Here is a 20,826-nt window from a genome sequence, read left to right as displayed (position 1 = left end):
CTCCCACTTTAGGCGCAACTCTGATAGTGGGGATAAGGCTTCCCTCGTAATGCGCCTGTACAAACAGGTGACCGCCTTAATTGTGCCTGCCGCCATCACTACATATTTGCACCTCAACGACGTTGGCGGAAAATGAGGTTTTCAGTATAACTTCTAACCTTAAACCTTCCTCCCACACTATGGACCCCATCCCATCCACAATCAAAAAAGAACTTAACCACACCATTTACCCTTTCTGGGCAAAAATCATCAACGCCTCTCTCACCTCAGGCTGTGTCCCAGACTCCCTTCAACGTGGACAAATCACACCCATTCTCCAAAAACCAGGGGCCTACCCTAATGATCTCAACAACCTCAGACCTATTTCCAACCTCCCATTCCTTGCAAAAACATTAGAGAAATGCGTTCTCCACCAACTCAACAAACACACTGATGAGTTCAACCTCCTCGACACCTTTCAATCAGGATTCAGGAAAGGCTGTAGCATGGAAACAGCTATGCTCAACGTCTCTGACGATATTCACAAGGCTTTAGATGAAGGTGATGCCTGCCTACTCATCCTTATTGACCTATCTGCAGCATTCGACACAGTAAATCATCCAGCGATTCTGGAGACCTTGTCAAAGCGCTCCGGCATCAATGGCACAGTATTAAAATGGTTCACCTCCTTCCTTCAACACCGCTCGCAACAAATTAAAATCAACTCCTGTCTCTCGAAGCCAACAAAAGTCACACTTGGGGTCCCACAAGGCTCGATCCTCTCCCCGGCCCTCTTCAATCTTTTCATGGAGCCCCTCACAATCATCTTGAAAAAAGCTGGAGTGAATTACCACGTTTACGCTGATGACACCCAAATCTATTTCAAAATCAAGTCTCCCAGCGACATCCAACACCTCAATGCCACTCTAACCGAGATCCAAACTTAGTTCAACGCTAACCACTTAAAGCTCAACCCTGATAAAACAGAACTAATCCTATTCTCTCCAAAAACCAACCATCGTCCAATCCAAGAGTGGCTCAAGAATCTGGTCGCCCTAAACTGCCCCATCGTCCTATCCAACTCAGTTAAGTCTCTAGGCATCACCCTTGACAAGAACTTATCTTTAGAGGCCCACATCAAAAACTCTGCAAAAAGTGCTCTTTTCTCTCTAAAACACCTCAAGAAATTGAAACCTTTTCTTCCCTATGATGACCTCAAGACAGTAGTCCAATCCCTAGTTCTCTCTAAAATAGACTACGGGAACGCCATCCTAACAGGGACTCCAAAAGCTTCCTAGCCCCTCTAAGGGCAGTGTTGAACATGGCCGCTCGACTCTTATCTGGAGTAAAAAGATTTGATCACATCACTCCAGCTCTCAACTCCCTCAACTGGCTTCCCATGGAAGGGAGGTGTATTTACAAACTGGCCTGCATCACACACAAAACCCTTCACTCTCCGGCCCCTAACTACCTGAACAACAAACTGGTAAGAGCAGGTCAATCCAGAACGCTGAGAAGCTCCAACTCACTCCTTCTTATTCCTCCGAAACTGAAAAAGAAAACCACACAATACCGATCGTTCTCTGGCAACGCTCCCAGGATGTGAAACGCTCTCAGAGTCCTCAGATGCAACCCCTCCTTCTCCTGTTTCAAAAGGGACCTGAAAATCCATCTCCTTAACAAATACTTTCCTAACCAACGTCAACTAACCTAGACTTCAATATCCGAGTTTACTCCTCTCTCTTGACATTCAAGGATAGTTGGTGACCGGACTGTGTTAACCACCTTATCTTCCTGTCGGATTCCAGAGCCTGTGGGGCTCAAAGAGAAGACATTTCTATCTAGCAGTCTCCTCTTTCCTCCGCAGTTGCCGGGACCAGAGGCCGAGAGATCCCGAGGGCATGAAAGCAGCTGGCCCTTTAAGGAATCCGCTGTGGAAACAGGACACGTCTCCTGCAGGGCGGACGGACCAATCCCGGAGGGCCATATAACCTACGAGGACGAGAGAGGCTGGGTCGACGACCGGAAGAGAGAGAGAGCCTTCAGCGGAACCCCCGACGAAACGGAAGGACGAGAGCCGGTGCTTCCAAGGAGAGGAGGTCCAGACGAGTGCCTGCCGAAGGAGTCCTGGGACCACAAGGAGGACGCATAGCCCCGCCACAGCCCAGGAGGGTCGTGGCTTCAACAGGTGCGTACGCGCCTTCGGGGATCCGGGTGTCGGGTGGGCTTGTCGACCCCAGAGCAAAAGGAAGGTGAACGCACGGCGGCAGGTCTACAGTCAACGGAGACTGGCCGCATGTTGAGTCCGTCCTGTTTTCCTGATATTCCCTGGTGACGGCTTCCCCCGTCCCACACTCTGTATTGTAGGAGGTGCTGTGTCCCTCACTCCCTCCCCTCACATTTGGCCTCATCGCTTGCACTAATAAGTGCCCCTTTCTTTTTTTTTTTTAGTCATCCGGGAGTCCTGAGCCCTAAAGACGTGGTGGCGTGAAGGAGACGAGCCCTGAAGACTACAACCAAGGGATACCAAACAGTCCTTGAACTGTCCATAAAAAACCCAAAACCCGAAATAAAGAGAAACCAGTAAAACACATCGCATTCTCTAAGACTTCTATTTTCCTCCCCGTGACACTTCCATGCTGTATTTTGTTTATCCCTGGTTTTGCTTCCTTACTGCCTGCCTACTATGTAATGCAATTTCTGTCTGTTTTTCTTTATAGTATGTATGTAAAGCGCTCCGATACCTACGGGTCAAGCTAGCGCTATATAAAACTTTTAAAATAAATAAAGTGAGTCCCCCCTCCCCAGTGCTTTCGTATAGCTACAGTGAGGGCAGAATGCAAAAAAAAAATTCCCCCTGGGTAAGTCGTACCGGTCTCGCAGGTAACCATTGATCTGAGTTGGGTGAAGTAACGTGGCAGTATCCAAATTGGTAGAGTTCCAAAGAAACCTAACAATATCGGTAGGGTCACCATTTTAAGTAGGGTTACTCTGCCTGCTACCGATAGTGGCAAAGTGCTCCAAAAGTCAAAGTTGCTTTTTGTGCTTTTAATGGCTCTTCCTATGTTACCCTCTAGGAGATCTCCCAGTGATATCTTTGGGTGCCCAGGTACGTGAGGCATCTATCTTCCCATCTCACTCCCTCAGTTTCCTGTGGCCCTACTCTGCCGTCCTTCTTCGGAAATAAACAAGAGTTTGCCCATTTCACTTTTAATCCCGCCACTTCACCAAGTGCCTGAAGTAATTCCTTCGCTCTCCGAAGTGCCTCCCCGAGTCTGCCAGGAACATCAGAAGGTCATCTGCGTACAACGCAATGTGATGCATCAGCCCATCAACTTCAAGGCCCTGATATTGTTGCCCTAATAGAGCTCGGACGGCAAGCGGCTCAACCACAAGGGCGAACAGTAGGGGGGAGAGGGGACACCCTTGCCTTGTAACCCTCCCTACCTCACAGGTATCCGATATCAGGTTTCCCGTTTTAACTCGAGCAGTGGACCCAGAGTATAGAAGAGCAGTCCAAGCCACAAACATATGTCCCAGCCCAAACCTCCTCATCACATGGAACCGATATGGCCATTCTAGGCGATCAAATGCCTTTTCTATGTCCACCGCAAAAATCGCCGCCAAGTCCTTCTCATAGGTGTTTGCCTGCAACACACGCAGCAGTCGCCTGCCATTAAACGCTGTGTTTCTGGTGGGAATAAACCCCGATTGGTCCTTGTGGATCAGTGCTGTCATATGTGGGAGTAATCGGGTAGCTAGTATACAGCTGAGGATTTTGTAGTCTAGATTAAGCATAGAAAGGGGGTGATATGCCACTTTGTCCCACGGCAGTTTCCCCAGTTTAAGCAGGGGTATCATAACCGCCTCTCTGGTTGAGACGGGCAGGTGTCTCAATTGTTTTGCCTCATTATATAACTGTACCAATTTGGGGGCTAATAGATCAATATATTTTAGGTTAAATTCAATTGGTAGGCCATCTGTTTCTGGGGTTTGTTTCTTGCCATATTTCTAATGGTCTCCGTCACTTCCCTAATTTTCACATCACGCCCCAGTGTATCTGCGAACTCTTCGTCTAAAGCTGGTAGGTCCAGATCTCGCATGAACCTGTCCATGTCCTCTTCTACTACGGTCACCCTTCTACTATACAACTCAGTGTAGTATTCTAGGAACAATTCATTTATGCCTTGTTGATCATATCTCGCTTCGTCATTTTGGTCTTAATCTCCAATATGATCGTGCCTCTCCTAGCTTGATTGGCCAGCCAGGCTAGTAAGGCTCCCGATTTAACCCTCTCTGAATGGGCTCGCGCCAAGAATTTTTTGCACGGCTACTGCTTCCCTAGCCTCTAATAGTTCTCCCTGCTTGTCTATGTTCTCTGCCCTTTCCTGTTCCAGTTCCCTTAGATGCTGGTCTGCCCTTTGTACATCTTGGAGTAGTACTTTCCGGGATCCCATAATTTCAGCGCCCCCTGATGACTGTTTTAAATGCATCCCACTCGACCAGTGAGTTTGTGGCTGTGTTAGCATTTTCGTGAAAATATTGGTCGATAGCCATGCCTATCAAATCATGAAAACACCTGGTCCTCAAGGGCCTCCGGCCTCAACCGCTACGTGGGATTCTGGACCTCGCTTGGGACCAATTTAAACAGGTCAACTCTAGGTTATGATCAGAGATCGTCCAAGTGAGGTATTCACTGTTGCGTACTCTCTGATGTACATCAGGGCAGCACAGAATGGCATGCAATCGCACATGTAGTTCATGGATCGCCGAAAAGAAGGAATAGTCCCGAGTGCCGGGGTGCTGGGCTCTCCAAGAGTCCACTAAGCCCCATTTCTGCTGCCAGTTCTGCCGTACTTCTGCTATTTTATGTGTGGGCGCATCAGGAAGCGGGGGATGAGAGAGGTCAAGGGCAACGTTCAGTATCCAAAAGAACCAAACCTGTGAGTACGGAGGCCAGCTCCCTAGAAAGGTGTGAGAAGAAATTGGATTGGTCTGTGTTGGGTGCATAGATACTGCACAGTCCTATAACCCTGCCATCTAGTCTCCCAGATACTACCACATACCTGCCATCTGGGTCTATGATTTGCTGTTTGCACTAGAAGGGTATTTCCGCCCTCAACCATATCAGGACCCCTCGCGCAAATGCCGAGAAGTTGGTATAAAACACCTGCCCTCGCCATCGACGTTACACTGCCATTCCCTCCTTTGCCATAATGTGGATCTCCTGGAGTAGCGCAAACTGCCCCCCCTACGGACCAAATATGCATGTTTTTTATGCCGCCGTGTCATTGTGTGCATCCCTCTCACATTCCACGAAATACATTTTAGATCTAATTAGGGTCCCATTGTAATGATGAAACCTTTTCCCCGTTAAAGTCCCCCCCAGTGACACGCCTGCCCCAACATCCCAGACTACGAACGAAACAGAACCCCCCAACTCCCCCACCCAAGAAAGGTACCTGTGAACTAGTCCCCATCCAAACTTTATCTAACTGTGAAAACATCCACAAGGGAGTAGAGGGGTGATCAGCCAACAGTTCCGGCTCCAAACCCTTGACCCGCCGCCCCCCCAATATCTGTACCAATCAGTTGGGCCCAGACTAGCAATCTGAAGTCTCTTGTTGCGATGCCACTACCAGCAGAGTCCATTACTCGCTCCCTCAAGTGGAAGTTACATCACGCCCCAGGAGTATACCGACTGAACAGTCAGGTCCCCATTCTCAGACAATATCGTCCGCCGTTTGAGGAATTATTGTTGGAAGTTCCGTCTCTGAGGTATCAGTTTCACTAGGAGCTGGTGATCCTTCTAATCGTTCTGCCTCCAATCCACTTTTACTGGATGTGGGTCTGGAGCTGCTGTGGCTATGTCTTGCTACCTTCTGCAGTACTCTCCTCCGCTCCCAACTAAGCTGCCTTGGACATGGGGCTCTGGGCCCTGACTTATTGCTGCTGGGACTGTTTTGCAGCGATTCAGGTGGAGAGTCACGTCACTCAGGTAACCTTCGCATGTCCAGCCAATCCCAGGCCTCTTGGGGTGTGCTGAAAAAACGCGGCCCCACAGGGTCTGCTACTCTGAGCCGCGCAGGAAAGAGCATGGTGTACGGTATTTGTAATTGACGAAGCTTCTTTTTAACAGCCCTGTTGCGCTGTTTAAGGATGCCCTGTTGCGCTTGATTTCCCTGGTAAAGTCCAGAAAGATCATGACTGCGCTATTGTCAATTTTTAACCCTCGCTTTTGGCGGGCCTGTTGTAGAATATAGTCTCTATCCCCGAAATGTAACAGGCGTGCCACTGTGGGTGTAGGAGGGGCCCCAGGCCTTGGGCGGTCGCCCTGGGACTCTATAGGCCCATTCCAGTGCAGAGAAGGAGGACAACCCCTCCGGAGCCACTTCTGCTCGCAGCCAGTCTTTGAGAAATCGAACCATATTCTCACCCTCCGCCTTTTCAGGCACTCCGACCAGTCGGATGTTGTATCTTTGGGATCGTCCTTCGCTGTTTTCAGCTCGAACCTCCAGCACTTTGACTTTTGTTTCCAATTCTGCGAGCGTCTTCTGCATCTCCGCCATCTGCGTTGGTAGGCCCCCCAGTTCCTTCTCAGAAGTTGTCACCTGCTCCTTGAGCTTCCGATGGTCATCTTTTAATAGTTTCAAGGGCTGGGCCTATCGCGTCTATTTTGCCCTCCAGAGCCTCTCTGGAGGCCGTGATCGCTTGCATAATGTCCGCCAGCGTCAGTTTTCCTGGGAGTTAATTCTTTATTGACTTCCAACACCTCCTCCTCATCATCCGTCTGGGTTTCGGGGGCATCTACACTGAGGACATTAAATCCTCGTTTCTTTTGGGTTCTCTCCATGGCCCTAAGTAAGCAATGGATTTCCTCCTCTGCACTCTGCTAGTTCTGGAGTCCAGTAGGATGTTCCGCTCTATTGAGGACGTTCGCCGGTCTTGGCGTAGTGCGGATTGTCCAAAGCCGTAGGTCCCCCGTGGCCTCAAGGATCTCTCCCATAAACCAGCCACTCCCCAGGGCCAGTTCTAGTCTCCCTGGAAAGTACACAGCTCGTGGCTGGGTCACCGCTTCTCAGGAGTGACCTGCTGTGGGAGGGACCCAGTGGAGAACCACGAACCGTGCCTCCTGTAAGCTGCTCGGAGTACGTGTTCTCCTTGGATGCCTGGAGGACGGTCCCCTTCCAAAGTTGAGTTGCACCACCTGAGCAGCTATTGCTCAATATATTAGCAGCACCGCAAGGGCCCGCAATCTCCTCTCTGAAGGTGGCTTATTCTACAGCAGATTCCTGTAGCAGGGTCTATTTTCGGCATACAGCCACTGCCTTCCCCTCCAGCAAACTCTTCCCTCGCCATGTAGATATGTAGTGTGCTGTTATTTATTGGCTCTAATTGCGGATCGGGCGCCTCCGCCACTCCAGGTCCAGCTGCTGCTGTGGGTTATGTCTGGGCACTCACTGTGCAATGGCCAGCTACACCTCTGTGGGATACTGCCCCTTCTGTCACACTGGTAGAGACCTGCCACAGCCCGTGAGGGCCAGTTCCGGCCTCAATTGGCACCTCGGGCTCCCAGGTCAACCCCAGTGCCATTTCATAGTCCAGTACTCCAGCAGGGTATTGATTCAATCTGCCCCAGCGGGACGCGTCTCCTTTCTTTCAGCCTGTTTTGGCAGCGCTGGGACTGCTTCCCGTGCTGGCGCTTCCCTGATTCTCTCCTCAGGGCCCCCCCGCTTTCAGGTGTAGCATGTAGGGGGTTTCTCTTGGGCAGTTAAGGCCCTTCCCAGATGTTGCTGCGCTACTCAGTCATCCTCAGGTACTCACAGCGCTGCTCTCGTCCCCTCTCTGCCGGCTTAGTTCATCAGTGCTGGGTCTGTGTCGTGCGCGTGCGGCTCCCTTGTTCTACTCCCAGAGGCCTCCCTGCGTTGAGCTGCACCACGTAAGTAATCCTTTTTCGGGCAGCTCAAGTACTCCGCAAGCGTCACTGCGCTTCCCGGCCTCTCTCCAGCATGCACAGCGCTCCAGGATCACCCCTGACATCGGGGGCGCTCCATCTCCGAAGTTTGGGAGACAGGTTCTTGTCATCAGCCCTGAGTTGTATTTTGAAGAGCTAGACTCTTACCATAGACAAGAGGATAGGAGAGACAGCCTCTCTTTGTAGGCAATGGAATGGAGGAGGCCAACTTTCAATATGAGCTGGGTGGAACAGACAAACTCTGTTCCTGCTTTTGGCCAGGACACACTGAGTCCATAACCCATGCTTGGGTCATAGGTCAGTAACTACATGTGCAGTAGGAGCCGACTAGGAGCCTACTCTACATGGCCTGATCCTGTTCCAGCTGTGAAGCGCTTCCTTGGTAACATTGCAGCCTGCATACCATGGGAGGCAGGACAGCCAAGGTAGGGATGGCATGTTCTGGAGGAGCAGTAACGTCACCAGGTTGTCGCATCATCAGTGCCTGGTTTGAGCCCTTGGTGGCCTGGAAGGACAGGCAGTGTCTGTCAAGTGTTTTTTTAAAGGGACTGACACCTGTGGGCCATATAAAAATAGTTCCAGTCTACTCCAATAAGAACTGGTGCGACCCACAGGCACCTACCAGCTCAAATGAACCACTGTACAGCTTACTGTTATTGACCACTAAGTGGGGAGCAGAAGCAGACTCTCACGTCTTCTCTTCTCCCTTTGCGACTATTTGCTTGGATGCAGTTCTCACCATCTCCTGAAATATTTATAAACTGGAACATAATAAAATGTGGAAATTTTGAACTGAATCATGCTCTGGGTAGATGGTGGGAATGATTGAAGGTTTATCTGGACTTTCTTTCTCAGTTTGTTAATGCGCTCATCTCCTTATTCAGCCTACTGATTAATTATAAGTACAAAAAAGTGCAGGTAGGCTCAGTAATTTGAAAGGCGGTTTCAGAGCCACATTTAGAAACCAGCAGTGGTGTAGGATGAGCTGGGTATAGCATCCATTTTTAGCCCCAATGGAAATACATTTTTATTAATCTTGGGGTAATGATATGGAACTGAACCAAAACGTTGCATCTCATTGTATAGTAAATAGGCCGTAAATCTACTCATTTGATCTGATGCAGAATGACAAATGTCATAGTTATGGACAAAGAGGCAGACAAATGTCATAGTTATGGACAAAAAGGCAAGGATTATGCTTATAACTTTCTTTATATAAACAACAAAAGAGTAATTCTGAATCAATTATAAGTGCACAAAGCAGAAGGAGTAACACTTGCTTTTAAAAGAACCCTCACTCACCAACCTAGTTGGTGACATGCTTCATCATGGGGTACCCACCCGAGCGGCCGAATGCCATTCGGGTGTGCTACAACACCTGTTTACAGCAGAGCGGGTATTTTTCAGGTGGTGCAGAGTGAGATAGTGCTAGTTAAAATGACCTTTACTTGACCTAAAGATTTTTAATGTTGGAAAAGTACGGTAAAGTTAAAACTAAAATGAGGATGTCCCGCTGGTATTAAATGACCAGTGACAGAGGGGTGGCCGGTCTACATGTTTCAGCCTCCAGATGCAAAGTAGCGAGGCTTTCTTCAGGACCGATACTGTCACGGTGGTATGCACACGCTAAGGTGCACCCTCTCCTGTGACAGTTGTTACCGCAAACTTACGGCTTGTGCTTTCAGCATTGTCTGAAAGGAAATCTGATTTTCTGGAAAAGAAAGCAGATTGAAAAAGACATCCAAATCAATTTTAGGTACATATCAAAACTGCGTCAATGCAATGAAACACTTCAAACTATGTGCTGTCATACGTGATAATAATACTGTTTGAGTTAGGCTCACAAACCTATTGTGCCTACCGTGGAGTGCATCTTTTTAGCACTAATATGACCATAACTATATTGTGTGGTAGAGTAGTTAAAAAACTACCCGTCGGGCGTGTTGTCGCCGATTTTGAATCCTCATTATAGTTTTAACTGTACCTTACTTTTCCAACATTAAAAATCTTTAGGTCAAGTAAAGGGAATTTTAACTAGCACTATCTCACTCTGCACCCCCTGAAAAATACCCGCTCTGCTGTAAACAGGCGTTGTAGCACACCCGAGTGGCATTCGGCCGCTCGGGTGGAAACCCCATGATGAAGCATGTCACCAACTAGTTTGGTGAGTGAGGGTTCTTTTAAAAGCAAGTGCTACTCCTTCTACTTTGTGCACATATAATTGATTCGGAATTACTCTTTTCTTGTTTATAAAGATTTATTACAAGGGGACCAGAAGTGGTTCTGTTTGAATACCCTTTCTCTCTCGGTGTTTAAGCATATAACTTTCTTTACTCACAAATGGTGATCTCCAGAAACAATAATATTAGAAAACTACATTTGCCAACAACACTGAGGATGGGCTACAAAACAACATGCAATATCTATAAACAACCACGCCTCATTTAGAGTCCCTTAGAACTTATAATGTTGTCTTTCCTTACTCTTTGAAACGTTCCAAAGCTGTCAAATATATAAAACAAATCAATGTAGCTTCTCTTCCAAACTTAAGAAAAGAAAAAAAAAAGAACAACAATGCTTTAGTAATTTTCAGCACCAACCAATTTAAACCCAAATCATCAATAAACCCAATACAACCACTGTGTCGATAAAAATCACCAAGTACATAAACCCAACACATTCTCAAAATTGTACTGAAAGTACATTGATATACCAAGTGGGATAATCCTAGCCTCCAAGTACATAACAGCAATGAAGCTTCCAGCTAGGAAACATTCAATTTTATGGTAGGACCGAAGGGAAGAATTACGCTGGATTAAAGCTTATTTAATACTGGTTTGAAATAAACTTTCTTAAAGGTGGAGTCTGAAGACTACTAAGCCGATCTAAAAATGTCTTCTCATCAAACTACTTTCCACCCAAAATGTGTTAGAGGCCTGTTCCTCTCTAAAAGAATTGGCCCCAAATCATGATTTATTATTCCCCAATTACAGCATAACCCATCTGGCCAGAGGATGAAAAGAAAAAAAAGGTTTACATAGCTTCCTAAAACAAATGCCCCACATGGTCTAAGCTCGAGTGACCTCCTCACAGTCAATGCACCAAGAAAACTTTATACTGACATAGGAATGAAGTACTACCCGAGTGTTGGACTCAGATCTCGAGAAATAATAAAAGTAGCCCCAGCCAGATTGGACATCCTACTCCCTGAATGCAACCCTAAAATGCCCAAAGCCCTTTTGGAAAGGATAAGATGAAGCAGCATAATCAGATTTGCAAATAATTTCTTTCTAGAAGATTTGTTGGTCCCCACAATAACTGTGAGTCTCTTGAACCCTGGGGTTTGGATAATCTGATTCAACTGATCAGTTACACACCAATTGTTACTCCGTCTACCAGAGATTAGGTGCGGAGATCATTGTTCCAAACAAATTGACCATTCTGTAGACCAAAAATATATCCTGTCCCAAAGGATCAAAATCCATTTCCACACACCAATGACACCAATGCTTCCAAGAAGATTTATAGTGGTTATTTCCTACAGCTCATACCTGCTTTAGGAGTAACAATGCCTGCTTTGAAAAGCTCTGAAATCGCCAGCATCTATGGAAATACTCCCACCATAAGACAAATAACCCTGCTGGTACAAGCAGGTTGATTTTAGATGAGGACACACTCAAATCATGCCAGAAGCCCTTTGCAATGTGTTGTAGGGGTATGTATATTGTGTTCCCCAAGCAGTTAACATACGTCACTACTGACATATTGTCCATTCAAAGTAGGATACAACACTAGACCTGGTCTCCGAAAGACCTTCCTACCCGAAAATACCCCACCAACAGCAAAGGGCAGGGATGTGATGTTGTAACGAATCTTCTGACTATTTGCCTCTTGCGGAAACCTCACCACACCAATATATCCAGGTTAGTCTGCATGCATGCATCTCTACTATGAGGTTCACTACAGCTAATTCTCTGTCGATTTGTCACCTTCTTTCTAAGTGATGGGTGACATAGACTATGCATAAGACAGTTTGTGAAACTGCTTTCGTAATGTTTCAAAGCTGTCAAAGTGGTGCATGGAGTGGTCAAAAGCTATGAGACCACCTTATGGTATAATGGGAGACCTACTCTTCTCAATACTCACAACTCCTGTATAGCATGGCTCAATCACACTGACCTGACCGACTAAGAAGAACACTGGCAGCACCAGGCCACAGAACTAGTAACTTCAGTCACGCACATTGTATAAATCCCTCCGTTTCACCTACATGGATAGCCCTTCACTAAATAATGGCTCAAAATTTCCTTCAAATAATATCCAAAACTTGCGCCCAACACTCGATTTCTCTTGGTGGGCATGCTGGAATGCAGCAAACTAGCCAGTCTTACAGAAGGGCATTGATAAGTATGTGGGGTGAAGGGGAAATAGCAGCACTGAACATATTAATGGATGCACAGCTACATTGGAAGAGAAACGGTGGCGTGCAGGAGACATTGGGCATCATACTGAAAACACCAGTGTACTAGTTGCTCAAAGGTCTATGCGCACCACTACAGACACCTAAAACGACGGCTTGGGACTGCAAAGCCTGCAACGTCGTTGGTGTTTTGCAGCATGGCACAGCTGCCCTCCCTCATGCTCTGTCTTGGGACGATAAAAGCACTGGCCTCTGTTTAGCCACTTGTGAGTGATCTTGGTAGCCGTTGACAGACAGACCTGACAGCCAATGTCTGACTGCCAACCGTTGGGAATGGTGAAAACAACATGACAAAACAGGAAAACAAATAAACCAAGGCATCTTCAGTAGCTCCAATATTAAATTAGTATACCAAACAAACCCAGATAAAGTACATACAGAGTAAAAAACGCACTTATTAGCAGCTCTTGAGAAGAAAACAAAGATGGCAATACGTATTCAGAGACACTAAACTGGATTGTCAGACGACTGATTTTAAATTTCACATGTTTTTGTAGTTCCTTTTCCAATGTAATAATAAGTGTAGCTTTGTATAGTTATCATTACTTGAATCTTCGGTTTTTCAGCAACAATCTTTTGAGTTTTTACCAGTAAAAAAAGTCATAACCATAATTATCGCCCTTTGTCCTGCCACAGATTAGTCAAGCAATAGCTGTTAGGAATTTTCAAAAATTTACGTACATGATATTGTTACTCTTATGAGCTCTTCCAATGTTCTCACACCAGTGATACTTGGCGATGTCATACACAAGAAGTTCCTCCAGGGAAAAATAATTCCAGTGGCGTATTCCTGAAAAGCAACATTACCAATTAGCTAGCGGTTTGAAATAATTAACTTTGTTCCTGGGACCCATTTAGTATCTAGGATCTAAAAAGGCCAGGCCCCAAAAAAGCAACTTACCCCCTTGTACACCATGGTTATTCACAAGAGAAAGGATAAATCCATCAATTTCCGGGTATGGCGAAGATTGATATCCAGCTAATGCTTCCTCTAAAACAAGAGAAAGAACACGTCTCAACAGCTGGTATAAACACATATTGTCTGACTGCGGCTTGACTTATGATGCTCCGTAAATCTAAATATATTTCCGAACTGCTGTTCTGGCAAATTCGAATAAACTCTCTTACCACAACTTGTGAAAAAACAAAACTAGTTTATGAAGGTAGATAGTTATGCGGGCAACAAACCTTCTTTCCTTGAGCAAGTAAATCGACAACAAAGGCAAATTATTAAAGAAATAATGTAAAAGCAATAAGGAATAAAGGAACAAACAATAAATTAACATTTATAAAGAAACAATGTTAAAGGGCTAAGAGCTGCGTGCCACTACAGATGACACAATCGCCATAGAGTGCTATGGGGCTGTGTTGAGTAGCTAAAAGTGGCATTGCAAAAAACCAATTTTTGATTTTTAAATCGTGCCGTCACTTGATTCAATAGTAGCACATTAAAGGGAAAGGAATAAGCCATCTCACACAGTGCCATCGTGTGACACATGATATCGGCTCCCTTCACACAGTCACTGGGTGAGGAGCCGATATCACACCATGGGAACCAGAATGGCTGTGGCTCTAATCAGCAAGGCTGAGCCCAAAAGCATGAAAAACACAAGTAAATTCCAGTGCTGATCTACAATTTGTCAAATAAATGGACCATGGAAGAAATTTCAAACAACCACGTCTAAACTAATTAATAGTATTTATTCAAACAACATCTTTTTTTGTTCAATTAAATCTTATATGAATTTTTTTTTAGCGCACATACAATAAAGCACCACGTTAAATTATTACAAAAAACATGTACCATACAATTGACAAAAGTGACTAAACTGCCAATTTGGCAGATATTCCAATTCACAAAAACACTCATACACCACTCCTCATTCATCAAAATCACACTCATTCAAACAATCTGCCTTTAGTTGTCAGTAACATCAATTTGAATAAACCAAAGGTCTGCCCAAACATGTTAAAATGTTGACCGATTCAATTTGATGTGCATATATCCTATTGTTAGACAATCGTTTTACAGATAAGCAAAATACTTTTTATAATGCACCAAAAGAAACCAGTTAACCAATGTTTGGTATTAAAACAGAAGAAGGTCTACGCGTTTCGAACCCCAATTTGTTTAAACGGAGGGGTTCTCTTCAGGACCAAGACACTGAAAAATAGAAAGAGAGAGCAAGTTTTTGACTTAAAATGATAATTATACAATGACCCAAGAGTCCATCGGTGCTCCCCGCCGCCAGATTATAACAAGTCTTACCGAAATGGCAGCGCATTTGTGGATGCCCTTTCTGTATTCACGAGTAGAAACAACTATAACAACAGAAGTGAAAAAGGAAATGAATCAAAATGGTAAACGAAGAAATAGAAAAGTCTGTCAAGGCTTTACTTGATGCTAGTCGACTTACTATAGTGGTAAATATTCCCAAGGTGAAAAAATGAGGCTACTGCCTCTGTCGAATCATTTTCATCACACGTGATTCAATAGGAGCATAACGCTCCGTGCTGCAAGGGAAAGCGGAGGATTTCTCAAGTAAACAGAATAAGAATGGCCATATTTAAAGCATAAATCCAAGAATGGAGCAGGAACCTACCTTACAAGTGCTTCAACACTGACCCTGCAGATCAAAGGGTCCCTCGGCTGTCTGGGAAATTCTTAACGGGAACCAACGGGTCTGAAACCAACAAATAGACCGTAGTTCAATCAAAGCTCGAAAAATGTCCAACCCAAAAACTCGAACGGCCGATGTAACGTGCAAACTGAATTTACCTAATTCGTAGCGGAGAAAACGTTTCTTCCGACAGTGGGAGAATCAATGGCTTCTGAGCCAACACTTCCGTGTTAGATCTAAATGGAATCCTGGGAAAACCGGAATTCTGGGAAATGTAGTTAATAGTCCAAATAAGAATGAAAAAATTACTAAGCGATATTGATCCACTTGATCAGCTTGATTAAATGCCAAATGTGATTATACAAACCAACACAACTAGTGGGGTGGCATTGATAAGGAATTCCATATGTCAACCGATAAAGTTACCAAAAAAAAATTTTGGTAGTTAGTCGATCACAACATATTCTACATTTTTCAAAGACTTTTGAGCCATCAAACATATTATTAGACAAATTTCATCAATGTCGTACTTCAATAGCTTTTTTTTTTTTTTGTGTAACTATCGGTTGACATATGGAATGCCACCCCACTAGTTGTGTTGGTTTGTATAATCACATTTGGCATTTAATCAAGCTGATCAAGTGGATCAATATTGCTTAGTCATTTATTCATTCTTATTTGGACTATTAACTACATTTCCCAGAATTCTGTTTTTCCCAGGATTCCATTTAGATCTAACACGGAAGTGTTGGCTCAGAAGCCACTGATTCTCCCACTGTCGGAAGAAACGTTTTCTCCGCTACGAATTAGGTAAATTCAGTTTGCACGTTACATCGGCCGTTCGAGTTTTTGGGTTGGACATTTTTCGAGCTTTGATTGAACTACGGTCTATTTGTTGGTTTCAGACCCGTTGGTTCCCGTTAAGAATTTCCCAGACAGCCGAGGGACCCTTTGATCTGCAGGGTCAGTGTTGAAGCACTTGTAAGGTAGGTCCCTGCTCCATTCTTGGATTTATGCTTTAAATATGGCCATCCTTATTCAGTTTACTTGAGAAATCCTCCGCTTTCCCTTGCATCATGGAGCGTTATGCTCCTATTGAATCACGTGTGATGAAAATGATTCGACAGAGGCAGTAGCCTCATTTTTTCACCTCGGGAATATTTACCACTATAGTAAGTCGACTAGCATCAAAGTAAAGCCTTGACAGACTTTTCTATTTCTTCGTTTACCATTTTGATTCATTTCCTTTTTCACTTCTGTTGTCATAGTTGTTTCTACTCGTGAATACAGAAAGGGCATCCACAAATGCGCTGCCATTTCGGTAACACTTGTTATAATCTGGCGGCGGGGAGCGCCGATGCACTCTTGGATCATTGTATAATTATTATTTTAAGTCAAAAACTTGCTCTCTCTTTCTATTTTTCAGTGTCTTGGTCCTGAAGAGAACCCCTCCGTTTAAACAAATTGGGGTTTGAAACGCGTAGACCTTCTTCTGTTTTAATACCAAACATTGATTAACGGGTTTCTTTTGGTGCATTATAAAAAGTATTTTGCTTATCTGTAAAATGATTGTCTAACAATAGGATATATGCACATCAAATTGAATTGGTCAACATTTTAACATGTTTGGGCAGACCTCTGGTTTATTCAAATTGAAGTTACTGGCAACTAAAGGCAGATTGTTTGAATGAGTGTGCTTTTGATGAATGAGGAGTGGTGTATGAGTGTTTTTGTGAATTGGGATATCTGCCAAATTGGCAGTTTAGTCACTTTTGTCAATTGTATGGTACATGTTTTTTGTAATAATTTAACGTGGTGCTTTATTGTATGTGCGCTAAAAAAAATTTCATATAAGATTTAATTGAACAAAAAAAGATGTTGTTTGAATAAATACTATTAATTAGTTTAGACGTGATTGTTTGAAATTTCTTCCACGGTCCATTTATTTGACAAATTGTAGATCAGCACTGGCATTTACTTGTGGTTTTCATGATATCACACCATGGCAGGGAAACGAGCTGAAAACCACTGTAAACAGTGGATTTCCAGCTCGTTTTCGGAGGCTTTAAATTGCTGCCGTTCCATTAAGGGGCGTGCAAACACCCCAAGACACCGTAACCACCATCAGCAAGGTTTTTTTTTTTCGGAGGAGGGGCTTTGTGGACGGGAGGAGCAAAAGTGTCTCGTAGGTACTTATTTGCACAGGCCTTGCCCAACCTCACATGTGACATTTTTGTTTTAGTTAGCAGGTCTGGAATTTGTTTGACATTTATGTGAGATATATATATTATCTACTGGCGGTCGCCAGTAGATAGTTATAGTTAGGACCGTGTTTCCATAGGAAATCTGAAAATTCTATTTTGAATAACTTTGGCGCCAGTTGACGAATCCTCGCGAATTTTTCAAAATAGGTGGGGCGGTCCGCTCCGCTCCTACCCTGAAAGTATCGGGGTGATTAGTCAAGCGGGGGCCGAGAAAAAAGGGGGGTCCCAAAACGCGTTTTCCCCATGCATTTTTCCATAGGGACCTTTAGTCCAAGGTACAGCCCGAACGGCTGAACAGAATTACTTGAAATTTGGCAGAGAGGTAGTCCTCAGGTCAGGGATGTGCCTTTTGAATATCTGGAGTCAATCTGTTCAGTAGTTCCTGAGAAAATTTCTGTTAAAAGTACATATATATCTATAGGCGCGCACCGTGCGCGCACGGTGCCGTGCGCGAGCGCAATTCTGATTGGTTGTTAGATGTCAGTAAACATTCTAATCGGTCGAAATCAGGAAGTGTCGGCCGCCATTTTGTCTCTCGCGGTCTGAGGCAGTGAAAAACAAAGGTGGAGAACGTGAAAAGGGGGCAGGGTGGACAGTTCCTGACCCCCTAGCCTTTGTCAGGGGGTCACTGAAGGACCCCCAAGGGTGAAAAAAGCATTTATTTTTTTGACGAAAAAGCGTGGGGTGCGTGCACGGCATGAACAACTCATCGTGGGTGCTCGGTGCGCGAAGCGCACCGAGCGCCCACAGTGCGCGAAGCGCTCCGTGCGCGCACGGTGAAAAACCTGAAAAAAAAATATTAATAAATACATAACTTAGCATTTAAAAAACTGTACAAATTCACTTAAAAAACCATAGGTTTCACACACGTTATAGTTAGGAATTAGTATTTAAAAAACCTTGCAAATTCACTTAAAAAACCATAGGTTTCACACATGTTATAGTTAGCTGGACATTTCCCTCGTAAAAAACCAATGAAATTTCCCCGTTATAGTTAGTGCAGGCAACTATAACTCACACGACCGCAATCCTCTGCTGATGACGTCAGATATTACATCACTGATTAAATATGTGTCTTTCTGAAAAATAAATATTTGTAATATATGTATAGCTAAAGATTAATGGAAGAAGACATGGGTAAATAGGTGTCTAAATACAGTGATGTAATATCTGACGTCATCAGCAGAGGATTGCGGTCGCGTGAGTTATAGTTGCCTGCACTAACTATAACGGGGGAATTTCAAGGCTTGGGAAATAGGTGGTCAATCAAATTAAAGAAGAAACAGTAGCACCTTCTCCTTACATCAGGCGAGTGTGAGGAGCAACTATAGTAACATATTATTCTATTTATTACCATTATTGATTGTGGGGAAACAGGCCATAACTCCAGCAAGGTGAAGCCCCCTCCTGCATTCTGCTTATCTGCACATATGGCTTATGTCATGGCATTTTTCATGTTTATTTCTTTTAAAAAGATATGCCAGCAAAGTGATGATGAAAGGGGTTGTAATTGAGCAGTAATGTAAACTCACATCTAGGAGGCCTTGGGACCATTTTGAGAATTGCTTCAATGTGCATTTAATATTATTATATAATATATATATATATATATTATATATATATATATATATATAATATATAATATTATTATTATATAATTTAATATTAAATCTGTAATGCAGTAAACAGTGATTTTATTAAGTCAAGTTCAGTCTACTGTGGTTATAAATTGCAATTTGACCTTTGCACTTCTGCAAATGTGTGAATATGCGTTTATTAGTGCAGTGGCCCAAATAAAAATGGCTGTTGAGACACATTTATTTTCACTGTCATGAACAAATTTTCACTGGAAAAACACAAAAAGTTACAACGAAGTTATCTTTTTATTAAATAACACATTAAAATTAGTTTTAATGTTTAAAAAATCCTTAGAAATTCACTGAAAAACACAGTTTAAGTGGAGTTGCAGTTGTCAAGTTTCAAGTAAACCCCTTTTGTAATCGCAAATGATGAGATTTTCAAAATCTCAGGGTTTGTAAATGCAAAAGCCTTTTCTTTATAAACAAAATCCCTTTTACGAGTCAGAAAATTATTTCCATACCTTAAATATCATACTACCCACAATACTACGAGGGAGACAACAATGAATGTAGTATTATTTATTGGTCTCTGTATGAAAGGTAATTTTTCTTAATTTGCACTTTTAAGTGTTCACATTTTCTTCTGCCCACTATTACAAAGCAGGTGTCAATGGGTCAGCACCACTTCTTCCATTGGCTGTCTTGCACTTTGAGTCACATCATTTTAGTCTGATGCCATATACACAGCCACATGAAAAGAAGAGCTATTTTTACTTATTGTTGACGGCAAACAAATGTCTGTAGTGGTGGAGTTTTTATTTTTAAACTTTCGATTTCCAATATGTATACTTGCAAAAATAAATAAATAAAAGCATGCTTCCCAAGGCCGACTTGTTGGCTTTGCCAGTGTTTGTATGCAATTAAAACAAAAAATAGAGAGAAACACTAACAATTCTGTATAGTCTTTGGACACTTTGTCAAGACAAAATTCCCTGCATTTCTAATTTAGGTAACATGTAACTTTGGATAACGATACCAAGAAGACTTGCATTGATGATTGTACAGTAGTGATGTTGATAGTAAATAATTATGAATCACAATGGATACATCTAGATTTCTTCTTACCTGCTATTGTGAAATTTTGTAAATATAGTTTTTTTACATTCAGACTTGGATGTTTTTAATAGTAAATATGTTTTGTATGTATTTGTTTGTAGGCCTAATGAAGTCCTTTTAAGGGATGAAACATGTTGGCTGGGCTGGCACATTCATTGTGACAACTTGAAAAGAAAATTGAAGAATACAATCCTATAACATTTACAACAGACTCTGAATGGAATTTATTGGATGGATTCAAAAAGAACTCCAAAGCTTTTATAACATCACAAACTGTTGGAAATGTAATGAATTTTATCTTGCTAAAGAGGCCAAGGACTATACATAATTTTTAGTGTTTCGCTTTTTTTGTATTATTCGCATACCTGTTTCATAAAGGCGGTTCAACCTCAGGGTTTAAACACCAAAGCTGATATATTTTTCGGGACATGCACCTGTGTGGTGGGGTAGGACCATTACCACCAAATGTGTTAATTGTCACTAAGCGGGACATAGCACAGACTTGGAAGAATGTGGAGGACCCACCTGTTTGTAGATGAGCCAAGAGGATGGATCTCAACATGGGTTTGTAGCGCCCACATTTTCTAGCGAAAGGCTGCCCACGGAAACATCATAAGGCATGGAGGGATTTGTTTGGGTACAGAGGGATCTTACTAGAACCATGCCCAGCTAGGCCAGGTCTACAGAGGGAAACACACGGTCAAATGGGGTCAACTAAGATGCCTGCTGAGTTTGTGTATTTTGCATCCCAGTGTCATGTCATGGGTGAGTGGGCTTTTTCTTTATTGTATATTGTTGTAAATATGCTTGA

At 43.6% G+C, this 20,826-nt stretch overlaps 1 protein-coding gene across 6 annotated transcripts in view; it reads right to left on the bottom strand.

The window, feature by feature from the left end:
• PRIMPOL (primase and DNA directed polymerase) overlaps nt 1–20,826 on the bottom strand; it is a 585,691-nt gene that overhangs the window by 65,659 nt on the left and 499,206 nt on the right. For all 6 annotated transcript variants that reach the window (XM_085641903.1, XM_085641905.1, XM_085641902.1 and 3 more), the window contains 2 exons: nt 13,336–13,425; nt 13,116–13,224 (listed from right to left, as the gene is read on the bottom strand). In XM_085641903.1, coding sequence (XP_085498029.1) covers nt 13,116–13,224; nt 13,336–13,425 — 199 coding nt within the window. The remainder of the gene's footprint in view (nt 1–13,115; nt 13,225–13,335; nt 13,426–20,826) is intronic.

The sequence above is a fragment of the Triturus cristatus genome, chromosome 2_2 (assembly GCF_964204655.1).
Source record: "Triturus cristatus chromosome 2_2, aTriCri1.1, whole genome shotgun sequence".
NCBI classification, from domain to species: domain Eukaryota; kingdom Metazoa; phylum Chordata; class Amphibia; order Caudata; family Salamandridae; genus Triturus; species Triturus cristatus.
The sequence above is the reverse complement of the archived record's forward strand: the minus strand, read 5'-3'. Positions and strand labels throughout refer to the sequence as shown.